General features: G+C 36.3%; 1 protein-coding gene across 6 annotated transcripts in view; it reads left to right on the top strand.

Moving 5' to 3' along the window:
• Nucleotides 1-24,985, top strand: part of Rims1 (regulating synaptic membrane exocytosis 1) — a 504,676-nt gene that overhangs the window by 196,995 nt on the left and 282,696 nt on the right. For all 6 annotated transcript variants that reach the window (XM_042687077.1, XM_042687082.1, XM_042687081.1 and 3 more), the window contains 2 exons: nucleotides 3,960-4,173; nucleotides 7,299-7,310. In XM_042687077.1, the coding sequence (XP_042543011.1) occupies nucleotides 3,960-4,173; nucleotides 7,299-7,310 (226 nt within the window). The remainder of the gene's footprint in view (nucleotides 1-3,959; nucleotides 4,174-7,298; nucleotides 7,311-24,985) is intronic.

Below are 24,985 nucleotides of genomic sequence, written 5' to 3'. Positions count from 1 at the left end.
GGGCAGTGCCCAGGCCCTAAGTTCAAGCTTCAGGAGCATACACACACACACACACACACACACACACACACACACACACACACACAAACACACACACATTTTAATGTGATTTATCCGTGTCTGGTAATGATTCTGTACTTTATTAGTGGTACTTTGTTTCTACCATTGAATGGCATAGTTTCTAATTATTCCACTTGGCTTTTTTAAATTAAAAAAAGATCTTGCCTACTTCTTCTCCAGCTTAAACATGAATAAAAGTTATTTTAAAAGTATTTTGCCAAGAATGTTTGATGTTTGATGGAGATAGGATTTTTTTCAGGATGTTTTGTCTTCGATATAAACATATATAAATTGCTTGCTTTACAAGCAGGTTTGGGAAAGGGGAAAATAATAGAGAGGCAATCATGATCAAGAAGCATTACATACATCCATGAACTCATTGATATGAAATCCTGTTATACAACTAGTTGATATCAGTAAAAGATGTACTATCTTACAAATAAATTGTCTTTTCTCAAAAGACTATCAGTAAAAGATGTACTATCTTACATAAATTGTCTTTTCTCAAAAGACTAAGATATATATGTACATACATGAGATTTATATATTCTATTCAGCAAATATGAACTTTATACAGCTTAACTACTTACTGAATTGTGCATTTCTAAAATTTACTGCTTAAAAGACAGGTGTCATATATAGACATTGTAGTGGCAGTTGGAATAAGGCTTCATATTAATGCAGAGTTCATTGAAAATATATTTGGTGCAAAGGTTTTTGAGATGGATAGGGGTGTTGATAAGTTGTGGAGTGTGTACTTAGTATGGGAAAAAAACCAAAGACATACAAAAATAAAGATTTCCTGAGATAAATGTGCTGTGTGTGTGTGTGTGTGTGTGTGTGTGTGTGTGTGTGTGTGTGTGTGTGTGTGTGTGTTTGCTGATCCTGCAGTTTGAACTCAGGGCCTGGGTGATATCCCTGCACTTTTTTAGCTCGAGGCTAGAGCACTAACACTTGAGCCACAGCTCCACTTCGGCTTTTTTGTCCATTAATAAGAGTCTTTTTTGCTCATTAATAAGGGTCTCACAGACCTCCTACCAGAGCTGGCTTTGACCAGTGATCCTCAGAACTCAACCTCCTGAGTAACTAGGACACTGGAGTGAGATCTTGACATCTGGCTTGAAATAGATGTTTCCTGCATTGGACTTCTTTTCTATCTGAATTTAAAAATTCAAAGAGGCTTTGGTTTTCAAACTGTTGTATGTTAACATAAATCAGATACTAAGCCAGGGGATGACAAACTAATCCAACTTGTCCATGAACAAATCTGGTCTACTATCTTATATGTTTGTCTGTCATCTGTCTGTCTGTCTTTCTATTTCTTTCTGGCAGTACTGGAGATTGAGCTCGGACTTTCAAGTGCATTACCACTTGAGCCACATCCTTAGTCTTGATTTCAGTTTGCTTTTCAGAGAGAATCGAGTATTTGCTAGTATTGGTCTCTGACAGAGCTACTATTTTTGTCTCTAAAGTAGTGGAGAGTATAGAAGTGATTCACAATGCCTGGATCCTACTATCTATATCTACACACATTCATTTACATAGAATTTATGGCTACTTTCCGACTGGGTAGTGGACTTTAGTAGTTGTAACAAAGACTACCTATATATTCAATATGGCCTACAATGTTTACAATTTGACCTTGCACTGAAGTATAGCAATGCTCACCCTAAATCATGTTCTATAATATAGGGATGTGCTTCCCTAACCCCAGCTTTGTGCTTATTTATCTTTAGTGAAATAGATTCGATGTGGTATTCTCACACTAAGGACTCATTCCTGCAGTCTTTGTATTCTTAGACCTTATTTCTGTTTCCTTACAGGAAATATTACTTTTCTCTAATTCTTCAGTAATTATTTCACTTAATATAATCTATAAGGTTTTCAGTGCTGTTTTATATGATCACATTTGTTTTGTGTGCTAAGTACTGGGACTTGAACTCAAGGCCTTTGTGCTGGCCCTTAGTTTTTTGCTCAAAACTATCATTCTACCACTTGAGCCACAGCTCCCCTTTTGTCTTTTCAGATTAATTAGAAACAAGAATCACACAGTCTTTCCTGCTTGGACTGGCTTCAATGCTCAGATGTCAGCCTCCTGAGTAGCTAGGATTACAGGCTTCAGCCACTGGTGCCCAGTTAAATATTTAATGTATCAAACATGTTCTTGAATTCATTAAACAAAATGTTGCTTACATATATTATTCTATGAAATGAAATTAGCTGGCCTTTAAATTGAGACTAGTTTCAGATATTAAATTATGTTTTGTGGTAATACATGTGTTTGCTTTACTTAAGAGAATTAAATAAGAAAAGATTCAATTGGCAAAGCAGAAAGTAATGAATAGAGTCCTTCTCAAGAGCTGTTAGATGTTACAAGTAAAATTACAATGAAATCTCAAGGCTTACTTGATTCTGTGTCTAGGGAGCCTAGTTCCCTACAGTAACCTCAGATGCAGTTGCATCAAGCTACCTGACTAGATTAATGTTGGCATCTGTGTATCCTGTGTTTAGCAGATACTCCAACCCAGCCAACCAGCTCTGATGCACAGGTGAATTTGATCAGACATTTCTTATGGGATTTCCTGGCCAAAGAGCCAGGCTTAGCTTAGGACAAAGTTCCCAGCTCTCATGTGCCAAAGGAAGCCATCCTTCCCCCGAAGAATTCTTTAGGTGCTCTAGTGTTTTATTGATAACAGCAGAGAGGGCAAAACTTGAACCCTATAAAATAAGAATATTGTTCTGGGAAACAACTTGTATCAATAACTTTGGTAGTCCCTCATCCAAAAGAAGACAGTTAGCTAGCAATGTAGTTTGAATCAATATTTTTCAAAGTATACATCATGTTCCAAAGAGAGGTTATGGAAACAAGATACTGGAGTTAACTTTTTTGAATTTTATTTGGTATCAACATTTAAAAATTAATCAGATAGAAACTACCAGAGGGAACCACACAGTGTAAGGCTAAACACGTTGTTCCATTTTAGTGAACACAAAGGTCTAACTTAATGTGATGAATTTATAGTTAAAATACTTTCAAAGCATCTGACTGAACGAAATGAGAAAGCCAGCAAGAGGCACAGGAATTCCACTGCTAACGCAGGAAAGTTCCTGTGCACATACCATCCACACTTAGTGGTGAGCAGTTAGTGGAAAACATGCTAATTACATTTATTTCTTTCTCTTTTTTGTTTTTTGTTTTTGTTGGTCGTGGGGCCTGAACTCTGGCCCTAGATGCTGTCCCTCAGCTCTTCAAGCTCAAGGCTAGTGCTCTACCACTTGAGCCACAGCACCACTTCCGGCTTTATGTGGTGCTGAGGAATAGAACCCAGGGCCTCATACATGCAAGGCAAGCACTCTACCACTGAGCCACCTTCCCAACCCCATTAATTACATTTCTTACTTTTGTAGGTTAGTTAGGAAAAGAGCTTCTTATGTTTACTTTTTCACTCAAATACCTCTTCTTTCATTTTTGTCTATAAAAAGTTGCTATTGTCAGGGGAGGAATCCACAGGTGTAACACCTCTGAACAAGTAATGGTACTGTTTATCAAAATGAACTCCGGGAAGGTTGTTGTTGTTTTTGTTGGGGGGGGGGGGGCGATACACAATGGAGGGAAGATGAGCAAATGCAGTCGTTATTAGAGTCAATGTTCATTGTATAAAAATGGATCTGCTTTCCTCTGAGGGTAAGGATGGGAGAGGGAAATGCAGAGAAAGGTGGAAACGGTGGCATTGACAGGGGCTTTGTATACATAACGTCACTCTGGGAATGGTAACCTCTTTGCACCACCATTTAATAATAAAATTCTAAAAATTAAAAAAAAAAGAAGTTGCTCATGTCTTTTGCCTGCCATGATTTATTTAGTTTCCTACCTCTTTTGTTTTTCTCTCTCTACCCAGGAGATTGCACCAACAGTTTGAAAGCTATAAAGAACAAGTGAGAAAAATAGGAGAAGAAGCCAGGCGTTACCAGGGCGAACACAAGGATGATGCGCCCACGTGTGGCATCTGCCACAAAACCAAGTTCGCGGACGGGTGTGGACACCTGTGCTCTTACTGCCGGACCAAGTTCTGTGCGCGCTGCGGAGGCCGCGTGTCCCTGCGGTCCAACAGCGTGAGTGTGCACGGGAGCAGGTGCCCCATGCGATGCACGCATTCACACCCGCCCTCCGTGCGCTCGTGTGCTCGGAAGGTGGAATAAGGATGACTAGGGTTCTTCTTTGTGATTATGAAGGTGATGCACGGAGCATGAATGTAGTTCTTACAAAGTTCTTTGCCAGCCGGGCGCCGGTGGCTCACGCCTGGCATCCCAGCTACTCAGGAGGCTGAGATCTGAGGATCGCGGTTCAAAGCCAGCCCGCGCTGAAAAGTCCCCGTGAGTCTCTTATCTCCAATGAACCACCAGAAAACCAGAAGTGGTCCTGTGGCTCAAAGTGATAGAGAGCTAGTTTTCAGCAAAAGAGCCCAGCCCCTGAGTTCAAGCTCCGGGACTGACACACCAAAAAGATAACTTGCCACACAGGTGCAGCATAGTAAATGACCCTTGTTCCATCAACATCAGATTACCTTGATGTTGTTATTTGTTTGCTTGTTGTCCTAATACCAGGGATTGAGCTCAGATCTGTACACTGTCAGCCTTTTCCCCTCATTTCACGGTTGATACACCACCGCATGAGCCACGCCTCTAGAATGATGTTTCACTGACTCTTTTGGCCCAGGCTGGCTTTGAATCTTGATCCTCAGATAGCAGCCTCATGAGTAGCTAGGATTACTGGTGTGAACCACCAGTGCCCAGCTATAAATATGTTTCTGAAGAATATGAAATGTAAATTTAGTATCATTATATATTAGGAAACAATTAGAAAGTTATTTTAAAAAATCAGTTCTTATAACATTACACTTTTAGTTGGTTAAGGAAGTTGTTAAGATCAATTCTTGTTAACCATTTTTAGTTCATGCAACAGTAGTTTCCAGAATGAATTAATGAGAAATGTAAGGTACTATGTATGTCATTAAACTTAACACAAAATAATATATTAAGCAACAGTTAAAGTCCATGATGATTTCAAAATTAAAATCGCTGACACATTAAAGTAATATAGTGCCACATTCATCTTACGGGAGTTTTTTTTAGCTATTTAAGAAACAAAAAAGTACACCTTTTACGCCAAGTGCCGGTGGATCACACCTGTAATCACCAGGCCCAGAGTTCAAGTCTCATGACTGATAAAACAAAAACACACCTTTTACTTTTATTTTTTGAGATGTGCAGTTCTATGTATTAGATATATAGATATATACTGCCTTTATTTAACTTAAACTCTATTCTCTTGTTGGGCCAGCACAAAATTTTGACACTTTAAAATGCTAGCCAATAGTTTTTTGTTTGTGTGTTATTTCTGTTGCCAGCCCTGAAATTTGATCTCAGGACCTGGTCTCTGCTTCTGAACTCCTTTTGCTGAGTACCAGCAATTAAGTCACAGCTCTACCTATGGCTTTTTAAATTTTTTGGTAGTTTATTGGAGATAAGATGTCTTATAAACTTTCCTGTCCAGGTTGACTTCAAACTGTGATCTTCAGATATTAGCCTTCTGAGTAGCTAAGTTTACAGATGTAAGCCGCTGGCTTCTGGACCAATTCTAATGAACACTTAGTTTAGAAGACATTGGATGCTATAGTTTGTCATATTCCATATTCCAGCTAGTATAATAGAACCATTTCTACTTCTGGATGAGTTTTCTTTTAGTTGGATCTGCATATAATAAATCAGTTACGATGATCATAGATGAAAAGATTTCTAGTGTTTATTTAAGATTCCTTATATCACCTAATCAGGTATAAAACTTAATGTACAGTTTTGTTTTAAAACAACATGAAACTTTGGCATGTTCTTCATCTTTTTATTATTTGGAAAATGGCAGTTTAAATAAACTACCCAGTAGACATGTTACTCTTTGGTATTTTAAGTTTTAAGTGGGATATTCTAAAAAAATCTCCTCCAATGGAATTAAGACACTGAGTATAATAGACTTGTTTTCTATTTGAAAGTAAGACTGTCATTATTTCTGTTGCTTTTGGAAGATAATTAGCTTTTCTGAACAACAGTTCATTACATTCCTTAGTCGTTACCAAAATAAAATAAAAATAATTTAAATTCATGTCTTTATAATATTCGTTAGTCTTTTAAGTCCCATGCTTCTTTCAATTTTACTTTTTCCTTTCTCAGAAAAGTTATTTATTATGATTAATACTCATAGGTTATCCTAAAGCACATCTAACAAGCTTGGATATTAAGATCCTGTCTGGCACATAGAAATGACACCAGATATATGTGTTAATTCTCCTTTTTTTAGTGTTTCTAAATAGATCCTTTGGAATGATGTGAGAGCTTGAGGTGATAATCTAAACACTTAGGAACCTGAAAAGTAAAGGCACACATAGTCTGGTAAGGTGCTGGCAGTGAAGCATAAGGTGCGAATCAGCTGAGTTCCACTGCTACCAAGGGTCCAGAGTTCCTGGGTTCTCTCAATTCCCACTATAGATCAGAGGCCAGCCTTAGCAATACAGTCAGCAACTGATAAGTGTTGGAATCACCAGGGTCAAATTCAGGTTTTCATAGGCAGATGGTGTTTAAAGAAAATTGATCTAGGAAGCACTTCTCTTTGAAGAGGAGGAAATTGAAGTTCACCCATCTCTGAAACAGCCCAAATTTGTAAAAATATACAGAAACAAAGAAAAAAGGTCCCAACTTGAAATTTCTGTCTTAGGCATAATGATATCACAAGTAAATATTGCTTTTGGAATAATTTATGGCCAAAAAATTTAACATATTTTCCCTTCAATAATCTGTTACAAACATTGCCCATTTTTATATATTTCTAAATTGTGACTATAATATTATATTGATTGTGGATTAACACCATTTATGTTTTAATAAAATATTTGTTTGCAACACAATAATAAGATACATATGGTAATAAATCAATCCTTCTTTTTTGAGAAATATTATAAAAGTAGATTCATTAGTCCAATTTTTTTGTAAACTACAATATTCAAATCTTATATCTACCATATAGTAGGTTGTGTGGAATTCCAACAAACACATTTACTGATCAAAATGCTTTGAAGAAAAATATATACGCTTGTTTTATTGAAATGTATTTATGAATGTATGGCTCATTTTGTTTTCTCTTCTTTTTCTTCTCCCTCTCTTATGCTTCCCTGGATGCTTTCCCAAAGGAGGACAAAGTGGTTAGAATTTATGCTTTCCTTTCTATTATTTGTCACTATATTATATAGATTATATTTTATTTTGAACTTTTATAGTCAATGTTGCAGCAAATGCTAATTGCTATTATTTCACAAAGAAATTAATGCCAGGAAGAGCTCACTTCAAATTTTCATGAAAACGAAAATAAAATGAACCTCTCAGAACGTGACAGGATTTTACATTAGTATGTGAAGTCTAGGTAATTTGAGCGCATGAGGATAGTGAGATTTTAATATATGCACATAATTATGAGCTTATTTGTCTTAGTTCTTTGAGTTTTGATGATGATTCCATTTGCTCTCAGGAACAATAAACCTTTCTCACCACTTATTAGATGCACAGGCAGGCAATTTAAAACTTAATTGCATGTGGGGAATATATTGACTTATATAGAGAATGGATCATATTCAAATCAAGAGCTCCAAATGTAGGTATTTTCTATAGAATGAGTAGGAGCGTTGTTAGATTGATACATTTTGCCCCTTTCTTTTTCAATTACTTCCTAAGGGAGTGAAAGGTCACTTTTCACTCTTAGTGATTATTACTTTTAACTCTTATCCAATCACAAAGGCTCTTTGTACTTGGGAACTCAGGATCAGAGTAGAGTCTTCATTTAAACTATCCTTTGTGTATTCATTTTTGTAAAAGGTAACTTCCTCAAAGCTTATAAATCCCTCAATTTGAATATTTGAGACTGATCATATTAACACTGTGACTTTGTTTGCAATTGTAAAGTTTAAATGATGTACTGCCATGCCTAATTAGCAAACTGAGCATTACATTGAATATTAATCTATATTTTAAGCTTCATATTATAAATTCATCATTTTTTATGGAGAGGAATCAGGTTGAATTGTACATAAGGTAATTTGTTTCCATGAATGTTTTGTCTGTATTCATTGTGGTATTTGGGATCTCTAAGGAAAACTAGCTAAATGCAATGATGTATTTCAAAAATACTTAGGCTTCATAAATATCACTTTGAATGAATCTGCGATTGATGTGTTTAATTTCAAATTCATTCAAAGAATAAACGAGTGAGCCAATAATAACCTAGTGCTTCTAAGATGTGGTGGTAAGACTTTAGTTACTCCTGTGGGGCCAGTCAGACTCTGCTGCCCCAGTGGAATGCGCAGTGAAGGTGAGTTGTTTGTGTTTACTGTGTCTATTATATTATGACTACGTAATGAGAAATAAGGAGGTTTTGTGGTTGTTGGATGGAAAATAGAGAAGGAAGATTCAAATGAAATCCCTAATGAATTGTTTTGCATATTGACTATATGTATGTGCTACTTTATTTTTAAATATTTTGTCAAACTTTCTTTATGCACTTTTTTTTTTGCCCTTGAGGAAATTCAATGAAATGTCTTTCTGGTCCAAAGAAACTGAAACCAGATTTTATCTTGGTCATGTTAAAGAGAATAACAGAGTACTTTTTTTTTTTAAAGTGCTTGATTGTCAGTTCCTTATTCCTCCTTTATCTGAGCTCTGTTAGTATTGGCAGATAAATTATAATATACATGAATGGTGTGTGTATCTGTGTGTGTGTGTGTGTGTGTGTGTGTGTGTGTGTGTGTGTGTGTGTACTTATGTTATTGTGGTTGACAAGGAAATATTATAAGGCTGAATAAAACTTCCCTAAAAGCCATCTTCATCTTGATCAACACAATAGTAATGAAATCTACTTGCTCTGTTAAATTGGCAAATTAATGTGACTAAGATACTCAAAATGACCAAAAGATGGCTAATATATAAATATCCTTCATGAAGTCCAGCACAAAGTTAATTGTAATATTTTTTTAGCCTGCAGAAGTTTATCTTTTGTCCTTTATGAACACCATTTTACATATCAAAGAACAATTTTGAAATAAAAAATAATCTCAATATAGGAAACATCACAATCTGTGTCACAATATGTAATACAGTCACAAGATTCCAAGAGGAAAATATATCACTCTTCCTTAGCCTACAGAAAAACACAATATTCAAATTTCAAGTTGGAGATTTTAACAAACTGAATGTGAAATCTTCTTTTAATACAAAACAGGTTTTTCTTACTGCTTGTTTTTTATTTTTCTTGGTGAGTCTTGGGGACAGAGTTTCACCTTGGACTCCTGCCTCAGCTTCATTATTAAAAAGAATGAAAGCCAGGGGCCCGTGGCTTACACTTGTAAGCTGAGATCAGGAGGCTGAGATCTGAGGATAGTGGTTCAAAGGCAGCCCAGGCAGGAAAGTCCTTGAGACTCTTATCTCCAATTGACACCAAAAAAAAAACAAAAAACCACCACCAACAACAACAAAAGGGAAGTAGAGATGTGGCTTAATTGTTAGAAAGCTAGCCTTGAGCTTTTACAAAAACAAAGACCATGCTCAGGCCCTGAGTTCAAGCACCAGGACTGGCACAAAAATAAATGAATGAATGAAGCCAATGCTGAGTTGTGACTTCCCACACTGACAGGCAACTTTCCTCACCTCCACACCTGTTCCCTCTACCAGCATTTCAGCCAAGCATTAAATATTTAGAACTACTGCAACATGGTTTTTTCTAAGCCAATTTATTTCCTCAGTGTCAAAGGAGAGGATTGAAATAAGGTAGCTTTTGAAAGGTAACAGGGAAACTGGACAGCTTTTCTTTCCTTTCTTTAACCTTTATTAGGGTTGTGCCCAAAAGAACTAAACATGCCTAGAAAAAAATCCAACACTAATTTAAAAGGAAAATTATGGAAAATGAATTTATTTTAAAACTTCATCTTTAGTCTAAATCATATCTAGTAATAATGAATCACTTTGAAACAAGTTTATAATCAAAAAATTATTTCGTACAATGCAGACTGTCATTGGTAATTACAATTTTCATTTCAAAATCCTTGTCTAAGTATATAGAGATAAAGTAAGATTCTCCATAGGCTATTTAAATCACTTTGGTGTTTGTTTTACTGTCGTTGATGACAGAAGATTGAATTTAGATACCTCCCTTGATAACACTTAACACTTTTTCACTAGTAAGTCAGCTGAATTGAATCCTCTAAATCCAATTCCTTTGAGAGTTCTCACAAATTTCATCAATATTTTTTGAAGAAGGATAATTTGTTTATGAACATCATAAGTAAAAATGAACTTACAATTCCAGGTTACTTATATTTCAAAAAAATGTATCTTTTTTTGTTAAGAATATTTCCTAATAAATGTCAGCATTATTCTGAAAAACAAAACCCTACCTCTCTTATTCCTCCAAAATGTGAAAGTTATGCATACATATCTTTCTAAAAAGCATGTGACTCAAGCTTGTAATACTAGTTCCTCAGGAGGCTTTGTGCCTCAAGTGGTAGAGCCATAGTAAAGCATAAAAGCTCAGAGACAGCACCTAGGCCCTCAGTTCAAGTCCCAGGACCAGCACACACACACACACACACACACACACACACACACACACACACACACACACACACACACACACAAAGTATGAAATAGTAACCAGGGGATGCTTTTTCTATAAAGGGAATAATTAATGAGATATTGTGTGAAATCACAAACTTTAAACTACCCCTGAGAGCTTTGCATTGGTGTTTACTGTTTTAAATGACTTTAAATTCTATGCCTATGAAGTGTGTTTTTATTTAAAAAATACTTTTAAAAAGTATGAGTTCAGTGAAATAAGAAAGCACCTCTGAAAGCCTGAAAAGCTTATCCTTCAGACTCTGAAATAGAAAGGAAGGACTTTTGCTTTTTCTCCTGCTAGAATCAAAGGCAAGCAAGTCAGTACTTTTTTATATAAAAAGTACTTTGGATGATTGCATGAAATATTTATTATTGTTAGGAAATATCTTCTCAGAGTTAGCCATATTTAGTCCGTAGCCTAATGAGGTAGATGATGATAATTTATCACCTTCACTATCTAGAAAAATATAGAAGTATAAATACGACAATCAAGAAAAAAATGTTAGCATGCATCAAGAGGACTTGTATTAGGCAATTTGGTTGATTTTATTCCTCACATCATTTTTCCTGGCTTTGTTGTGCTTACCCAAGAAACAATAAAATAGCTACAAAAAATTTGAAGTGAGATAATTCATGAAAGAATGAATGTTTTATTGGTAAATAGCAATGTAGTACTCTTTCTTATCCCCTCCTTAGCCCCTCTTCTTTTCCCCACCCTTTCCACCTCTCTAGCTGTCTTTGCTTTCATTATTTTGGATTTTGTGTTGTTGTTTTATTTTGTTTACCCTAACTTCTATAGACAAGGGAAAATGTCATACTCATCTTTGTGCAACTAACTTAATGCACTCAATTATAATGATCTCCAGTTCCCTCCATTTTGCAATAACAGACACCATTTCATTATCTTTTATTAATTCATTGTACAAAAGGATTTCAGTTCCACAAATCATTACGAGCACGATGCATCTTGATCAGTGTCACCCCTTGCATCATTCTCTCCCCTCTTTCCCCATCCCATCCCATGTTATTCTTCTGAATGGCTGACTACAACTCCATTGTGTATGTCACATTTTCATTGTCCGTTTATCTGTTGATGGGCTAGAAGTTACACATTTTCAAATGAGTATTGTATAAAGATCCACAGAAGAATGAATAGAGCTGTTCCAAACTGTACAAAAATAGCCTTTTCTAGTTCAAGCAAAGGAACAACTTTCACACAGCACTAGAGAAAACTGTGAACACGTTCTCTGATGTTTTGAAACATAAACTGTCAAATCTTTTTGTGCACACCAAAGAGAGGTACTTTTGGTACTCATATATACATATATATGAAATATGTATTTCCATATTTAACATTTTGCAAAGTAGAGCGGTTTTCCAAGAAACTACACAGTAATGAATGAAGGATCCATTTCCTCCATTTTTTAAAATCAGTGCTTGATATTACCTGTCTTTTGGTTAATAGCCATCTAGTTGCATGTTAAGTGAAATGATATCTCATGTGGTTTTAACCAAAATTAGCCAACTACTTTGGTATCTTCAATAACTCAGTTTATGTACACTTACATTATTTCATAAAGATGCTTTGAAATCAGACTTTTTTGGAATAGATTCTTCTCAAAAGGCTAACACAATTGTACTCTTAGAAGTTAAAATTTCTTCTCTGAAAATTCTTTATTCTATAAAAATTTGTAACTATTTTTATCTTTATAAATCATTTATAGAAGAGTCCTATAGAATCTAAGATAACGGCTTGTGTCTGGGACTAATTATGCCTAGGATGCAAAGATTTTTTTTAATGAGTGATTAAAAAGATTACTTTTTAACACATAAAAAAAACTAGTAGCTTTATGTTCCAGGTAATAACAAAATTAACACTGAAATTTAAATCCATATTTTAGGGCACATAAAATATTTTGTCTACTAATCTGAGTTTTTAGTAGCATGCAGATAGAATAACAACTGGGTTTTCTGTCATGTGTCAAACAGCTTTAAGTATATCCCTAATGTTTGGCATCCAACAGATTTCCTCACAGATAGATTTCATGGCACAGATAGTGCCAGTCTATCTGTGTGGTGTTACCATAGCTCTTCCAGCCCTCTTATGGATACTGTTCAAATGACTTATCTTTTAATTTCATTCTATTTTTAATTCTTATTTTTATTAGCAGGTATTTGTTGTACACATGGGTTTTACTATGACACTTCTTACATGCATATAAAGCAATTTCATTCTGTTATTATCTTTGAATCCAAACTACATATTTTGTAGAAACTTGTTTTTTTTGTTATTGTTTGCTTGTTTTAGTTTTAGTTTTATCTAATAGAACAGTTGCCTGATTGTATTCTTTAATCCATTAATCCAATTGTATTTAATGTTATTGGCATAATTTTGTTTGACTTCTGTTGGACTTTTTAGGTTTCTCTGTTGTTAGTGTTAATCTTCTATTACTCATATGCTTTCCTTTTTTAAAAAATGAGAATTTTCCATGATTTTTCCACTATGTCCTCTGAATTGTCTTCTAATAGTATTCTAATTTACAATGCATATTAAACTTATCAAAACCTTTCACATTTATATCACCTTAACTATGAAAAACAGAATGTTATTTATGAATTCATTCATAATTTCCCCCTTTTTCTATTTTATTACTCTTATCTATGTCCACATATGCTGTAAGTCAGACAATACACTGCGGAATTACTGCTTTATCTAATGTTATATATTTTTATTAAATTTATTTTTGTTCTCTTTAAATAGCTGTACAAAGGATTTTCAGTCCAACATGTTATATCTCTTAAAGTAACTGAGAGATATGGAGTATTTTCTTTTTAAAATTCTTCTCTCTCTTTTCTTTTTTTTTTTTTTGGGTCCGGTCGTGGGGCCTGAACTCTGGATCTGGGCGCTGTCCCTCAGCTCTACAGCTCAAGGCTAGCGCTCTACCACTTGAGCCACAGCGTCACTTCCGGCTTTTTTCTTTTTGCTTATGTGGTGCTGAGGAATCAAACCCAGGGCCTCAGGCATGCAAGACAAGCGCTCTACCACTGAGCCACCTCCCAGCCCTCTCTTTTCTTGTTTTAATCTTTAAACAGTTATACAAAGAGGTTTTAATTCAACACATCAGTTTGTGAGCACAATTCAGCTTGATCAATGTCATCCCATCAGTGTATTCAAATTACCATCTGGTATAATTTTCATACTCCAATAAATTACTTCCACCCACTTCCTTTGTCCTGTCATTGCAAAGTATATTTATATATGTAACCAGCTAGACAATACTTTCATATGACTATAGTTCTATGCAATTAAAAATTATTTATGAGAACAAAAAGAAGAGTTTATTTATGCATTTATTCCCATCTATGTAATTATCTTTGCCATTGCTCTTCGTGTGGATACACATTAAGGTCCATTGTCACTTTCAACTTCAAAACTTCTTTCTCATACTTAAGGTGATTGTTCTAGCAATCAACCCAATGGGCTTTTGTTTATTTTGCCATGTCCTTACTCAATCCTCAGCTATGAAGGGGCAGCTTTGCTGAGTTCCTAAGTTTTGTTTTCACATAAGGGGAATGTTATCTCACTTCTGTATGACCTCCATTTTTTTAAATGAGAAATCACCTGTTGGTTTTACCTAGATTCTCCTGTATTGTTTTCAAGATTTTCTCCCTTTTTCCACACTTATTGTGATGTATATGTGGTCGGGTTTGGATTTCTCTGTGTTATTTCTACTTGGAATTTGTTGTTTCTTAGCACTATTGATTGATGTGTCATCAAATTTGGACAGCTTTCAGCCATTTGTAGTAACTCTGGACACACCACCAGTTGCCAGGGCTTGTTTGGTTTTCTTATTTGTTTCTTTTTTGTCTCCTGTACTGGCCACACATTTCAGTACATTGTTTTCCCTGTAATGTTCAGCCTCTGGTGTGACTCTTTCTGTATAGGGATATGGTCTACGTGTGCCTCCTCTCAGCTGCCAAGCTGTCAGGCCTCTAGCTGACCTGCCTTTTTTGGTATCACGCCAGCTGTTACTTCTACTAATTGCTTAGCAATGGTTATATTGTTTGAATAATGCTCAGATGCATAAATTAATCAGATCAGTTGAACTTGAGTTCCTTTGCAGGGGAAATCTTGGAAGCAGTCTTTCTTTGTCTCCTCCATTTCCAGGCTCCTCTTAGCTGCCTTTCTCCCTAGATAGTTCTATTAAACATCTAGCTTATAGGCTCTTTGCTTGTTGCAAGCAAGGAGCCATCAGCCTCTTCTTAACGAATCACCAACCAAATCTGGTCTGTTTTTGACATTGCAACTCTTGGCTAAAGTTTCCAAAACTCTGCTCTACAATAACACCAATCTTCTGAAGGAATGCTATAGAGCTTTGTCTTCTGTCTGTCCTCCAAGTGAGAAACTCTGAGAAACTGCCTGTCCTCCAAGTGAGAAACTCTGAATTATTGTCTCGAGTGCAGCAAGAAGATAGCAGTGTCCTTTTGCAGCCCCTGCTTCCCAGTAAAAAGCTATAACATCAGCACCAGAGCCGAAGCCAACTGACAGTTCTTACCCCAATCCACATGCGTGTTGTGGAAACTCCCACAGAGACAAGTGCAGTCAAGGTTCAGGGACTCTCTTTCTCCACATGGTTTGACTTTCAGGGTTGAAGCTCTCCCCCAAGATGGCAAGGTGAGATGACTTCATCCTGCTCATAGTCACCTTAGGGTGATTGTGGAGTGGAGGTTCTTTGGCAGGAAAAGCTAACAAAGAAGACCAGGGTCAATACTTGCACTGATCAATGCCCTTCTCATACAGTAAGCTTGTCTATTAAAGAGAGAGGTGGGGTGGGACAGAGGCAGAGAGGAACAGAGGGAGAAAAGAAGAAACAGGTGAGGGACACCTGTTCTGGGCAATACCACTTTAAAAGGAACTTCCATCTTACTGATGATTGAGGAAGAAATCTCTAGGTATGTCTTAAATACCACAGGCTCTTGATGTCTTACAGAAATTGGAGGGACTTGCTTAAATAAGTGTTCCTCCATTTGCCTTATGCCATGTAGGCATTTTCTAGATAATTTTAATCATTGCTTTAAAACTAATCTTGATCAATTATGATTGATTTGTTGGTGTGTGTATGGGGGCTACATTGCTTCTAATATCACCATTGGAGAAAATCAGTTTTTCATAGCTGTGTGTTATCTATTCACTTACTCATTTCTATTTATTTTTTATTTTCTAAGTTTTTCTCTCTTTAGCACACATACACACTCAAAGTTACTCTTTTCAATAAATGTAATTTTTTGTGCCAACAAATTATCTGATCACCTTAATGTAAGTTATTCAACACTCAAGAAAAATGAATTGCATTCAATCACTAAGTTCACTTTTACGTAATCAAACTGCCATGAAAATTAATTATGATAATTAAAAGCAAAGTCTTTTTCCCAAGTAACATGCTCTTAGTCATTCACAAATTTAGTGAAAGAGCCTTTTTATCATGACTGTGTTAAATTCTGTATTCAATGTTAAATCCACATTATTAATCCTTTCACAAATGGATTATTTAATAAGTTCAGCTTAAAAGTATATATGTACATGTGTGTGTATAATGTAAATATGACACTGTAGTGATGTATAATAATTGTTTTTGTGTTGCTATTGGGGCTTGAACTCAGAGCCTCATGTTTGCTCTTACTTTTTTGCTCAAGGCTGATGCTCTACACTTGAGCTACATCTCAATTCCAATGAAAATAACTTTTATGCAATATTATGTTTTAAAAATGAGTAAAATTCCCCCCAACTCACTGCCAGCATAAGGTATGATGACTGGTCATTCAGTCATGGACACTTTTAGGGCTAAAAGCACCTGGTACCTTCTACATCTATCTCTATATTTTTATGTAAATATATCTATTTATAATTAGGTATAGGAATATAATTCCTTTTGAATTGCTTTATTATGGCAGAAAATAAGTTACTAGATAACAATACCTATAACTCTCTATACATATCTATATAAATATCCACATCATCTATTTTGTAGATGTAATATCCATTACATAATACTTTTGTGTATGTGGTGCTAGAGTTTGAACCTAGGGCCTTGCACATGCTAGGCAAGTTCTCTAACACTGAGCTACATATCCAGCCCTAAGTATTTTGTTTTAAAAATTCCATTTGAATTGCTTTACAATGGTGTAAACTAATTATGCGCATTTAATTTATGAACCTCTGTGTTGTAAAATATTTAATTTTTTTTTTTTTGGTCAGTCATGGGGCCTGCACTCTAGACCTGGGCACTGTCCTTCAGCTCTTCAACTCAAGGCTGGCTCTCTACCACTTGAGCCTCAATCCCACTTCAGGCTTTTTCTGCTTATGTGGTGGTGAGGAATCAAACCCAGGGCTCATGCATGCAAGGCAAGCACTCTACCACTGAGCCACCTTCCCAGCCCCAAAATATTTAATTTTTATAAAATCAGTCAAGTGTTTTCATTGGCCACTAAAGAGTTGTGGCAAATTTTATGGGTAAAAGTAGAAGCCTAAATCTTCTGTGGAGAAGATCCAATGATATGTGTCTTTTCAATAACTCATATGGAATTTGAGAATGTCTGTGTCTCTTAAGCTACATACAGACTCAAGAGACCAACACTGTCAGTGACACAAATGTATATACACTTCATTTATTTTTTATTACAAGCCAAACCATGTATAACAATCACAAGAAAATATGCAAATGTGATACCTAGGGAAATACACAAATTTCATTGATGGTTGGGACACATGAGCCACCAGTACCTGATCTTGACTTTTTACATGTCCATACATCTCTTTCATTTCTCTTGGTGTTGAAACACCAAGAGCTGTTTACAAAAGGCCAACAACAACCTAAATTCCATCCCACACATGGATGCTTCCTGAGGTAGATCTTTCCAGAGGCTGAAAAAATTCAAACCTATTCTCTCATTGTTCAAGAATTCTGCCTGACCAGATGCCAGTGGCTCCTGTAATCCTAAAAGGATTACAGGATCAAAGAGGATCCTGTAATCAAAGAGGATCCAGGATCAAAGCCAGCCCAAGCAGGAAAGTTCATGAGACTCAATTAACTGCCCAAAAGGTCCAAAGTATCCACTTTGACCTTCTGAATTCTGTCTGCTAGAGACTAAAGAACTTAAACATTATCACTATCTTCTTGTTCTTATTGTTGGTTTGCAAATAAATATGTCTCCTTTTCCTCTATTCATGATAACTTTAGTTTTTTTTTTTTCTATCTTTGGTAACAGATTTTTTTTTCTTTCCTTGTTTTTGTTCTGTGCCAGTACTGGGCCTTAAAGTCAAGACCTCTAGCTCTCCTTGACGTTTCCTCTCAAGGCTGGTACTCAACAACTTGACTCATGCTTCCACTTGAAGCTTTCTGCTGGCTAATTGGAGATGAGTCTCAAGGATTTGTCTACACAGGCTAGCTTTGAACCATAATCCTAACATCTCAGTCTCCTGAGAAGTTAGGATTATAGGTGTGGGCCCCTGGAACTCGAATGATTTCCAGTTTTTGATAAAAAGTGGAAGTTAAGGTCTTAATATAAAATATGGATTATGGTATAGAAAAACGTTAATAAGGATTGCCTAACAATTTTAAATTTTATATCATTAATACATGTGATATTTTATTTTTTTAATATCCTTTTACTAAAGTTATTTTGGTGCATCTGTTTGGGGCTTCAGTGTTTCTTTGGCCACAAGACAAAAGAAAAAGTTGTACAAAGAAATGGGTACTGGTCGCTATCCTTGACAGTATGGCTTTGCTTTTTGTGTGTCATTTAATCTGAAGGCAGTTGTCTTCATTTAGCTGTTACTATTTCTCAGTTACTGTCTTTCTCCTGTCTGTTGGCTGTTGCTTTTTTATATGAATTTTGAGTTTCCACTACCTATCTTCATATTTCTCTCATCATCTTTACCATCTTCTATTAGTAATTTTTTTCAAATATCAAAACTGTTCTTCCATTATGCCTTTCCAGTTGAGCTTTTAATCATCTGAAAGAAAAATTTTCTGATATCAGATTGTCCTGTTTACATGGAAGGTCTGTTTCCCAAAATAAAGACTTCTATTAGGTTTAACAAAAAAATTAATACATCTAATATGATGACTTCTTAGAGAACCATTTGCTCTGTATATACAAGATGCAGGGCTCAGGAATCAAATACAGTGAAAACAGGAGTTATACCATGAGGGAAGAACATACAAAAGAAACATAAAATCACATAGTACATTATAAGTACATTAAAAGCAACGGCAACAAAGACAAAACTTCTGTGTCCCTATCTTGGGGTTCATATCACTTAGTATCATCTGATATGGTCATATGTACATAGGTTGTGACCTTTTCTGCTTGTCCTAGATGTATACTAGTTATTGCAAATAAGGGAAACCATGGGACCTATGTTTCTTTGGGCCTGGCTTACTTCACTTAATATAATTTGTTCGAAGTCTTTCCATTTCCTAAAAAATGAGGCAATGTCATTCTTTTTGATGGAGACATAGAGTTCCATATTTTATATATATATATATATATATATATATATATATGTATGTATATATGTATATATGTATGTATATGTGTGTATACACACACACACACACACACACACACACACACACACACACACATATATAAATGTATCACATTTTCTTGATCCATTGGATCCTGAACCAACCCAGATGCTCCTCAGTAGATGAATGGACCTGAACTCAGTAGATGAATGGACCTGAACTCTGGGCCTGGGCATTGTCCCTCAGCTCTTCAGCTCAAGGCTAGTGCTCTAACACTTGAGCCAGCCACAGAACCACTTCCAGCTTTTTCTGCTTATGTGGTGCTGAGGAATCAAACCCAGGGCCTCATGCATGCAAGGCAAGCACTCTACCACTGAGCCACCTTCCAAGCCACCTTCAATGTTGTTTTGATTTGTATTTTTTTATGGTTAGAGAAGTTGAGCATTTCTTCATGTGTCTATTGCTCATTCTTCTTTCTTTTTTGGGGGGGGAGGGCGTCTGGTCATGGGACCTGAACTCTGGGCCTGGGCGCTGTCCCTCAGCTCTTCACCTCAAGGCTAGCACTCTACCACTTGAGCCACAGCACCACTTCCAGCTTTTTTTTTCTGCTTATGTGGTGCTGAGGAATCAAACCCAGGGCCTCATGCATGCAAGGCAAGCGCTCTACCACTGAGCCACCTTCCCAGCCCCTATTGGTCATTCTTATTTCCTCTTCAGAGAGCTCTCTCCTTAAGTCTTTAGCACACTTATTAATCAGGAGGTTGTTTCTCTGAGGATTTGATTTTGGAGGATTTAATTTTTTGAGTTCTAAGTATATTTTCCATATGAGGCCCTTGTCTATTGTATGACTAGTAAAGATCTTCTCCCAATCTGTGGGCTTTCTGTTGATCTTGCTAGCCATGCAGAAGCTCTGCAGTTTCATGCAATCCCATTTGTCCAACCTTTCTTTGACTCGTTGCGCTTCTGGGTCTTTATTAAGAAAATTTTGGTCTGTGCCAAGGAGCCCTAAAGTTTCTCCTATTCCATCCTGTATTGTTTTCAGGGTGTCTGCTTTGACTTTGAGGTCTTTGATCAATTTGGAGTTGATTCTGGTGCAGAGTGATATATAAGGATCTAGCTTTAGTTTTCTACAAGTGTTTAACCAGTTTTTCCAGCACCATTTACTGAAGAGGCTGTCTTTCTTCCATTCTATTTTTTAGCTCCCTTACTGAAGATTAGGTGGCTATAGGTCTGTGGGTTCATTTCTGAGTCTTCAATTCTATTTCAATTGGTCCTGAGGTCTTGTGCCAGTACCAAAGCTGTTTTGATTACTATGGCTTTGTAGTAGAGTTTGAAATTTGGTATTGATATCCCTCCAGCACTGTTCTTTCTGTTGAGAATCGTTTTTGCTATTCAGGGTCTTTTATTGTTCCAGATGAATTTTTGGATTGCCTCTTCTATTTCCTTGAAGAATGAAGTCTGGACATTGATAGGTAGATAGCCTTGGGAAGTATTGCCATTTTCACTATGTTGATCCTTCCAATCCAGGAGCATGGGAGGTTTTTCCACTTCCTTAGTTCTGCTGTAATTTCCTTTTACAAGTTCTTAAAGTTTTCATCATAGAGGTCCTTCACTTCTTCAGTTTTGTTAACCCCTACGTATTTTATTTTTTGTTGGGCTATTACAAAAAGGAGGTGCTTTCCTGATTTCAGCTGTGCTCTTCTCGTTATTGGCATACAGAAAAGCCATTGACTTTTGAGGGTTAATCTTTTTTTAAATTTTTATGTATTTTTTATTGTGAAAATACTGTATAGAGGGGTTACAATTACATGGGCAAGATAATGAGTACATTTCTTATCAAGCATTGTAGCCTCCTCCTTTGTTTACCCTTCCCATCTCTTCCCAACCTCCCCCTACCCCCCTTCCCAATCCTCCCCCCCCACCAAAGTTGTAAAGTTCGTTTTTGACATGACAACTTGTACTTCTCATTGTTGCATCGAGTCCACCTTATTTAAGCGACTTGTTTTTCCCCTTCCCCTCCACAAATTATACTGACATCAAATACAGTAAAAGCAGGGGTTATACTGTGGGGGAGGGACATGCAAAGCAACAAAGAAATAATCTTATAAATGCGTTAGAAACAAACGCATGAAAGAAAAAAAAATTTGAATACATATCTTAGGGTTATACCCTGCTACTTTCCCAAAGTTTCCTATCAGTTCGAGTAACTTGGGAGTGGAGTCCATGGGATTCTTGAAATACAAGATCATGTCATCTGCAAAGAGGGAGAGTTTTACTTCATCTTTCCCTATTTATGTTTGCACCTTGTCTTATTGCCCTAGCTAGGCATTCTAACATGAAATTGAAGAGGAGTGGTGAGAGCGGACATCCTTGTCTCATTCCTGAATTTAGAGGAAATGACTTCAGCTTTTCTTCATTAAGTATAATGCTGGCTGTAGATTTGTCATACACAGCCTTTATTATATGGAGAAATGTTTCATGGATTCAAAGTCTACCTTTTTACAAAAGTAATTTTTACTCATTGTTTCATCTTTGAAATTGAGATTGATTTTTTCCTAATTTTTTTTAAGATAAAAAAGAGTGCTTTCATTTTTCTGTGAGTCCAGCTATTCAATTTCCTGATGCCAGGACATGTGGAAATCAAGGCTGGGTCTCCTGGGTTTCCTCCTCACTCCATGCAATTCTGATTAGTACTTTCTTTTTGGGAAGGTGGGAGGAGGTAGGAATGGTCCTGGATTTTTAACTCAAGGCCCAGTGCTGTGCCTGAGCTTTATCCGCTTAAGGCTAGTGCTCTACTATTTGAGCCACAGCTCCAATTCCCAACTTTTGGTGATTAGAGATAAGAGCATGGACTTTCCTTCCCACACAGGCTTTGAACCACAATCCTTAGATCTCAGCATCCTGAGTAGCTACATCTCACCAGCTCACCTCTACTGTGACTAGCACTTTTGTCCTGCTATTTTTTTAATAACTGCCTTTATCATCAGTCATCTAATTCTTCCATTCGTCATACTTTTTCTAGCCACTGCAGGTGTCTTTGTGTTCTCTGGTATCTAGAACAATCTAGAACAAATTGAAAAGAGTACCAGAGAGGCCTCAGTTTGGCAGTCAAGTGTAAGATATTCAAGTGTAAGATATTCAATTTAACATGGATGACAATTGACTCCTGTTCTGGCCAGCTGATCCAGGTTATATCAGTCATCTTTGCTATGGTAAATGGCTATTCCGTTATGCAACTTGCACAAACTCAAAACCATAAAAACCTCCTGACTTCACCTTTCTCTCTCTCTCTGCTTCCTACCTTTTATCCAATCTGTCAGTCAATCTTGTTGGCTCTGTGGTCAAAGAATATTCAGATTGCTCCTTCTTACTCCTTTACCTTGCCAATCTGGCAGGCTGAATTGTTTCACTGAACACTCGGGTGGCCTGTCCTTCTGACCGCTTAATTCCCGAGACTATCAGCCAGATGAGTGTTCTAATGTAAAATGTGACTCTATTTTCTCTGTTCAAAGTCCTTTGATGACTTTCCATCTCATCAGGTAAAAGAACCCACACCCTACAGGTACACCCAGGACTGCACACCAACAGGACAGCACACAAACCATACCGTCTCCCACCACGCCATCTCCCACTCACTGCTTTCTGCTCACTATGTTCTTCCTGTCCTGGTACATAGTGAACAAAAACCTTCCTATCTTAGCTCTGATATCTCCTAGAATACCATTCTTCTTCCTTACTCCCCAACTCTCTTCAGGTTCAAATATTAATTATTCAAAAAGGCTTTCTGTAACTATGCCAGACAAAACTACAACCACGCTACCACAGAACACCATGTCCTGTTGTGACATTTAATATTACTCTAATTACTTCTTTCTGTGAACTATACATCTGCCTGTTCCTTTTAACATTGTAACCTCCATAAATAAGGGCACTTTATTCTAATGTGTGTAGTATTTCCAGAGGCAACAATAATGCTTGGAAAAGATAGACTCAAAGCATATATGAAGAAGGTTAGGTCAAACTGAGGGTCAGCTTCCTGTTCACAGTGCAACACACAATTTCTCAACTGGCACACCCCTTTCACCTTGAGAGTCCCACTAATCAAAACCTTGTTGTGTTTGGTAAGTCCTGTTTGCCATAGAAGGAAAGAATTAAATGTGAAATCTTAGTGAAGAGTTTAGGGCAATGACACAGCTTTATCTGCTCTCATCCATCATGCGTTAGGTCTGTTCTTATGCTGGGACTGTGTGTTGTTTAGCTCAGGGATCACTGGGGAAGCCTATTTACCTCCCCACCCAGCTCTCCTTAGTCTGTTTTGGATCATAGACTTATCATCAGTTTTACTCAGTCGATGTGTGTGTGTGTGTGTGTGTGTGTGTGTGTGTGTGTGTGTGTGTGTGTGTGTGTGTGATTGAACCTAAGATCTTACAAGCAAATGTTCTACTACTTGAACCACAACTCCAGTTCTTTCTTAGTTGATTCCTAATCTCTATTGTGTCTTCCAAAAACTCTCTATTTTCTAGCTTTATTTCAGAAGTTGTATTTGGATTTTATTCATTCATACTTTGGGCTCTTCATATTTTGGGCTCTTGAGTAGCTTTTAGAATTTAGGAAATTATAAATGTGAATTGAAATTTAGTTGAATAATTTTGCAAAAGTTGTTAACTTCTAGACAAATAATATAAGGCTTTTTGAATAACAACGTGTCCCCCAACCTTAAACTTTTGAGTCTGTATTATTCTATTATTATTTTTAATGCCAAATTGGGATTTAACTAAGGGCTTCATGCTCTTACTTGGATTTTTCCACTCCAGGCTGGTGATCTATCACTTGAGCCACATCTCCACTGAAGCTTTTTGCTGTTTAACTGGAAATAAGTGTCTCTTGGCCTTTTCTGCCTTGATTGGCTTTGAACCATTATCTTTAGATCTTAGCCTCCTGACTATCTAGGAATATAGATATAAGCCACCAGCACCAGTAATTTTGAGTCTTTATGCTAAAGTTCTGCATGAATAATTACAATTTTTATTATAGGATATATATCAAAAAAAGAAATCAAATGTTTTTATGAATATTTTCAAAGACTACTTTGGTACTTTGATTTTCATTTTCATATTGCACCAAATAAACTTTTCCTTTTGAATTCTTGACTCCTCCATCTTTCACTGGATTGAGTGGCCTGTTAAAAGATACAGTAATGACTCTAGATCCAAGTTATTGCAATTAGCAAATATATACTAAATATGCAAATTATATTAAAATATCAAAGAAAAAATTTGATTAATTTTCAAGGGTTATATCAACAAATATGCAGTATACATTTGATTATTTTACTGTCTTCACACACATAAACCCAGAAAATAAGGTAATTTGCACTATATCTTAAATAATGGAGATGTTTTATGAACTATGTCAAACAGCAAATGAATTCTTGGAGCCTTTTTCTTTAGTGTATCTTGAACTTCTTTTCAAAGGTGAGAATTTAGATTGTATAAAAACACTGCTAACCTGTGGTTATTTTCTCATTAATAAATTAAATTATTTGGGTGGTTGGCAAAAGTGAGCTTATTGTGGCACAATTTAGCAAATGTAAGCCAATCAAAGAGACATTTCTATAATTATAAATTACCATGTAATTTTTAATGTTCTGCAAAATGATTTCCAACATGTGTTATTTCATAGAGTTT

This window comes from Dipodomys spectabilis, unplaced genomic scaffold, assembly GCF_019054845.1.
Source record: "Dipodomys spectabilis isolate Male_0828 unplaced genomic scaffold, ASM1905484v1 ptg000102l, whole genome shotgun sequence".
In the NCBI taxonomy this organism is placed as follows: Eukaryota; Metazoa; Chordata; class Mammalia; order Rodentia; family Heteromyidae; genus Dipodomys; species Dipodomys spectabilis.
This window is presented reverse-complemented; position numbering and strand designations above follow the sequence as displayed.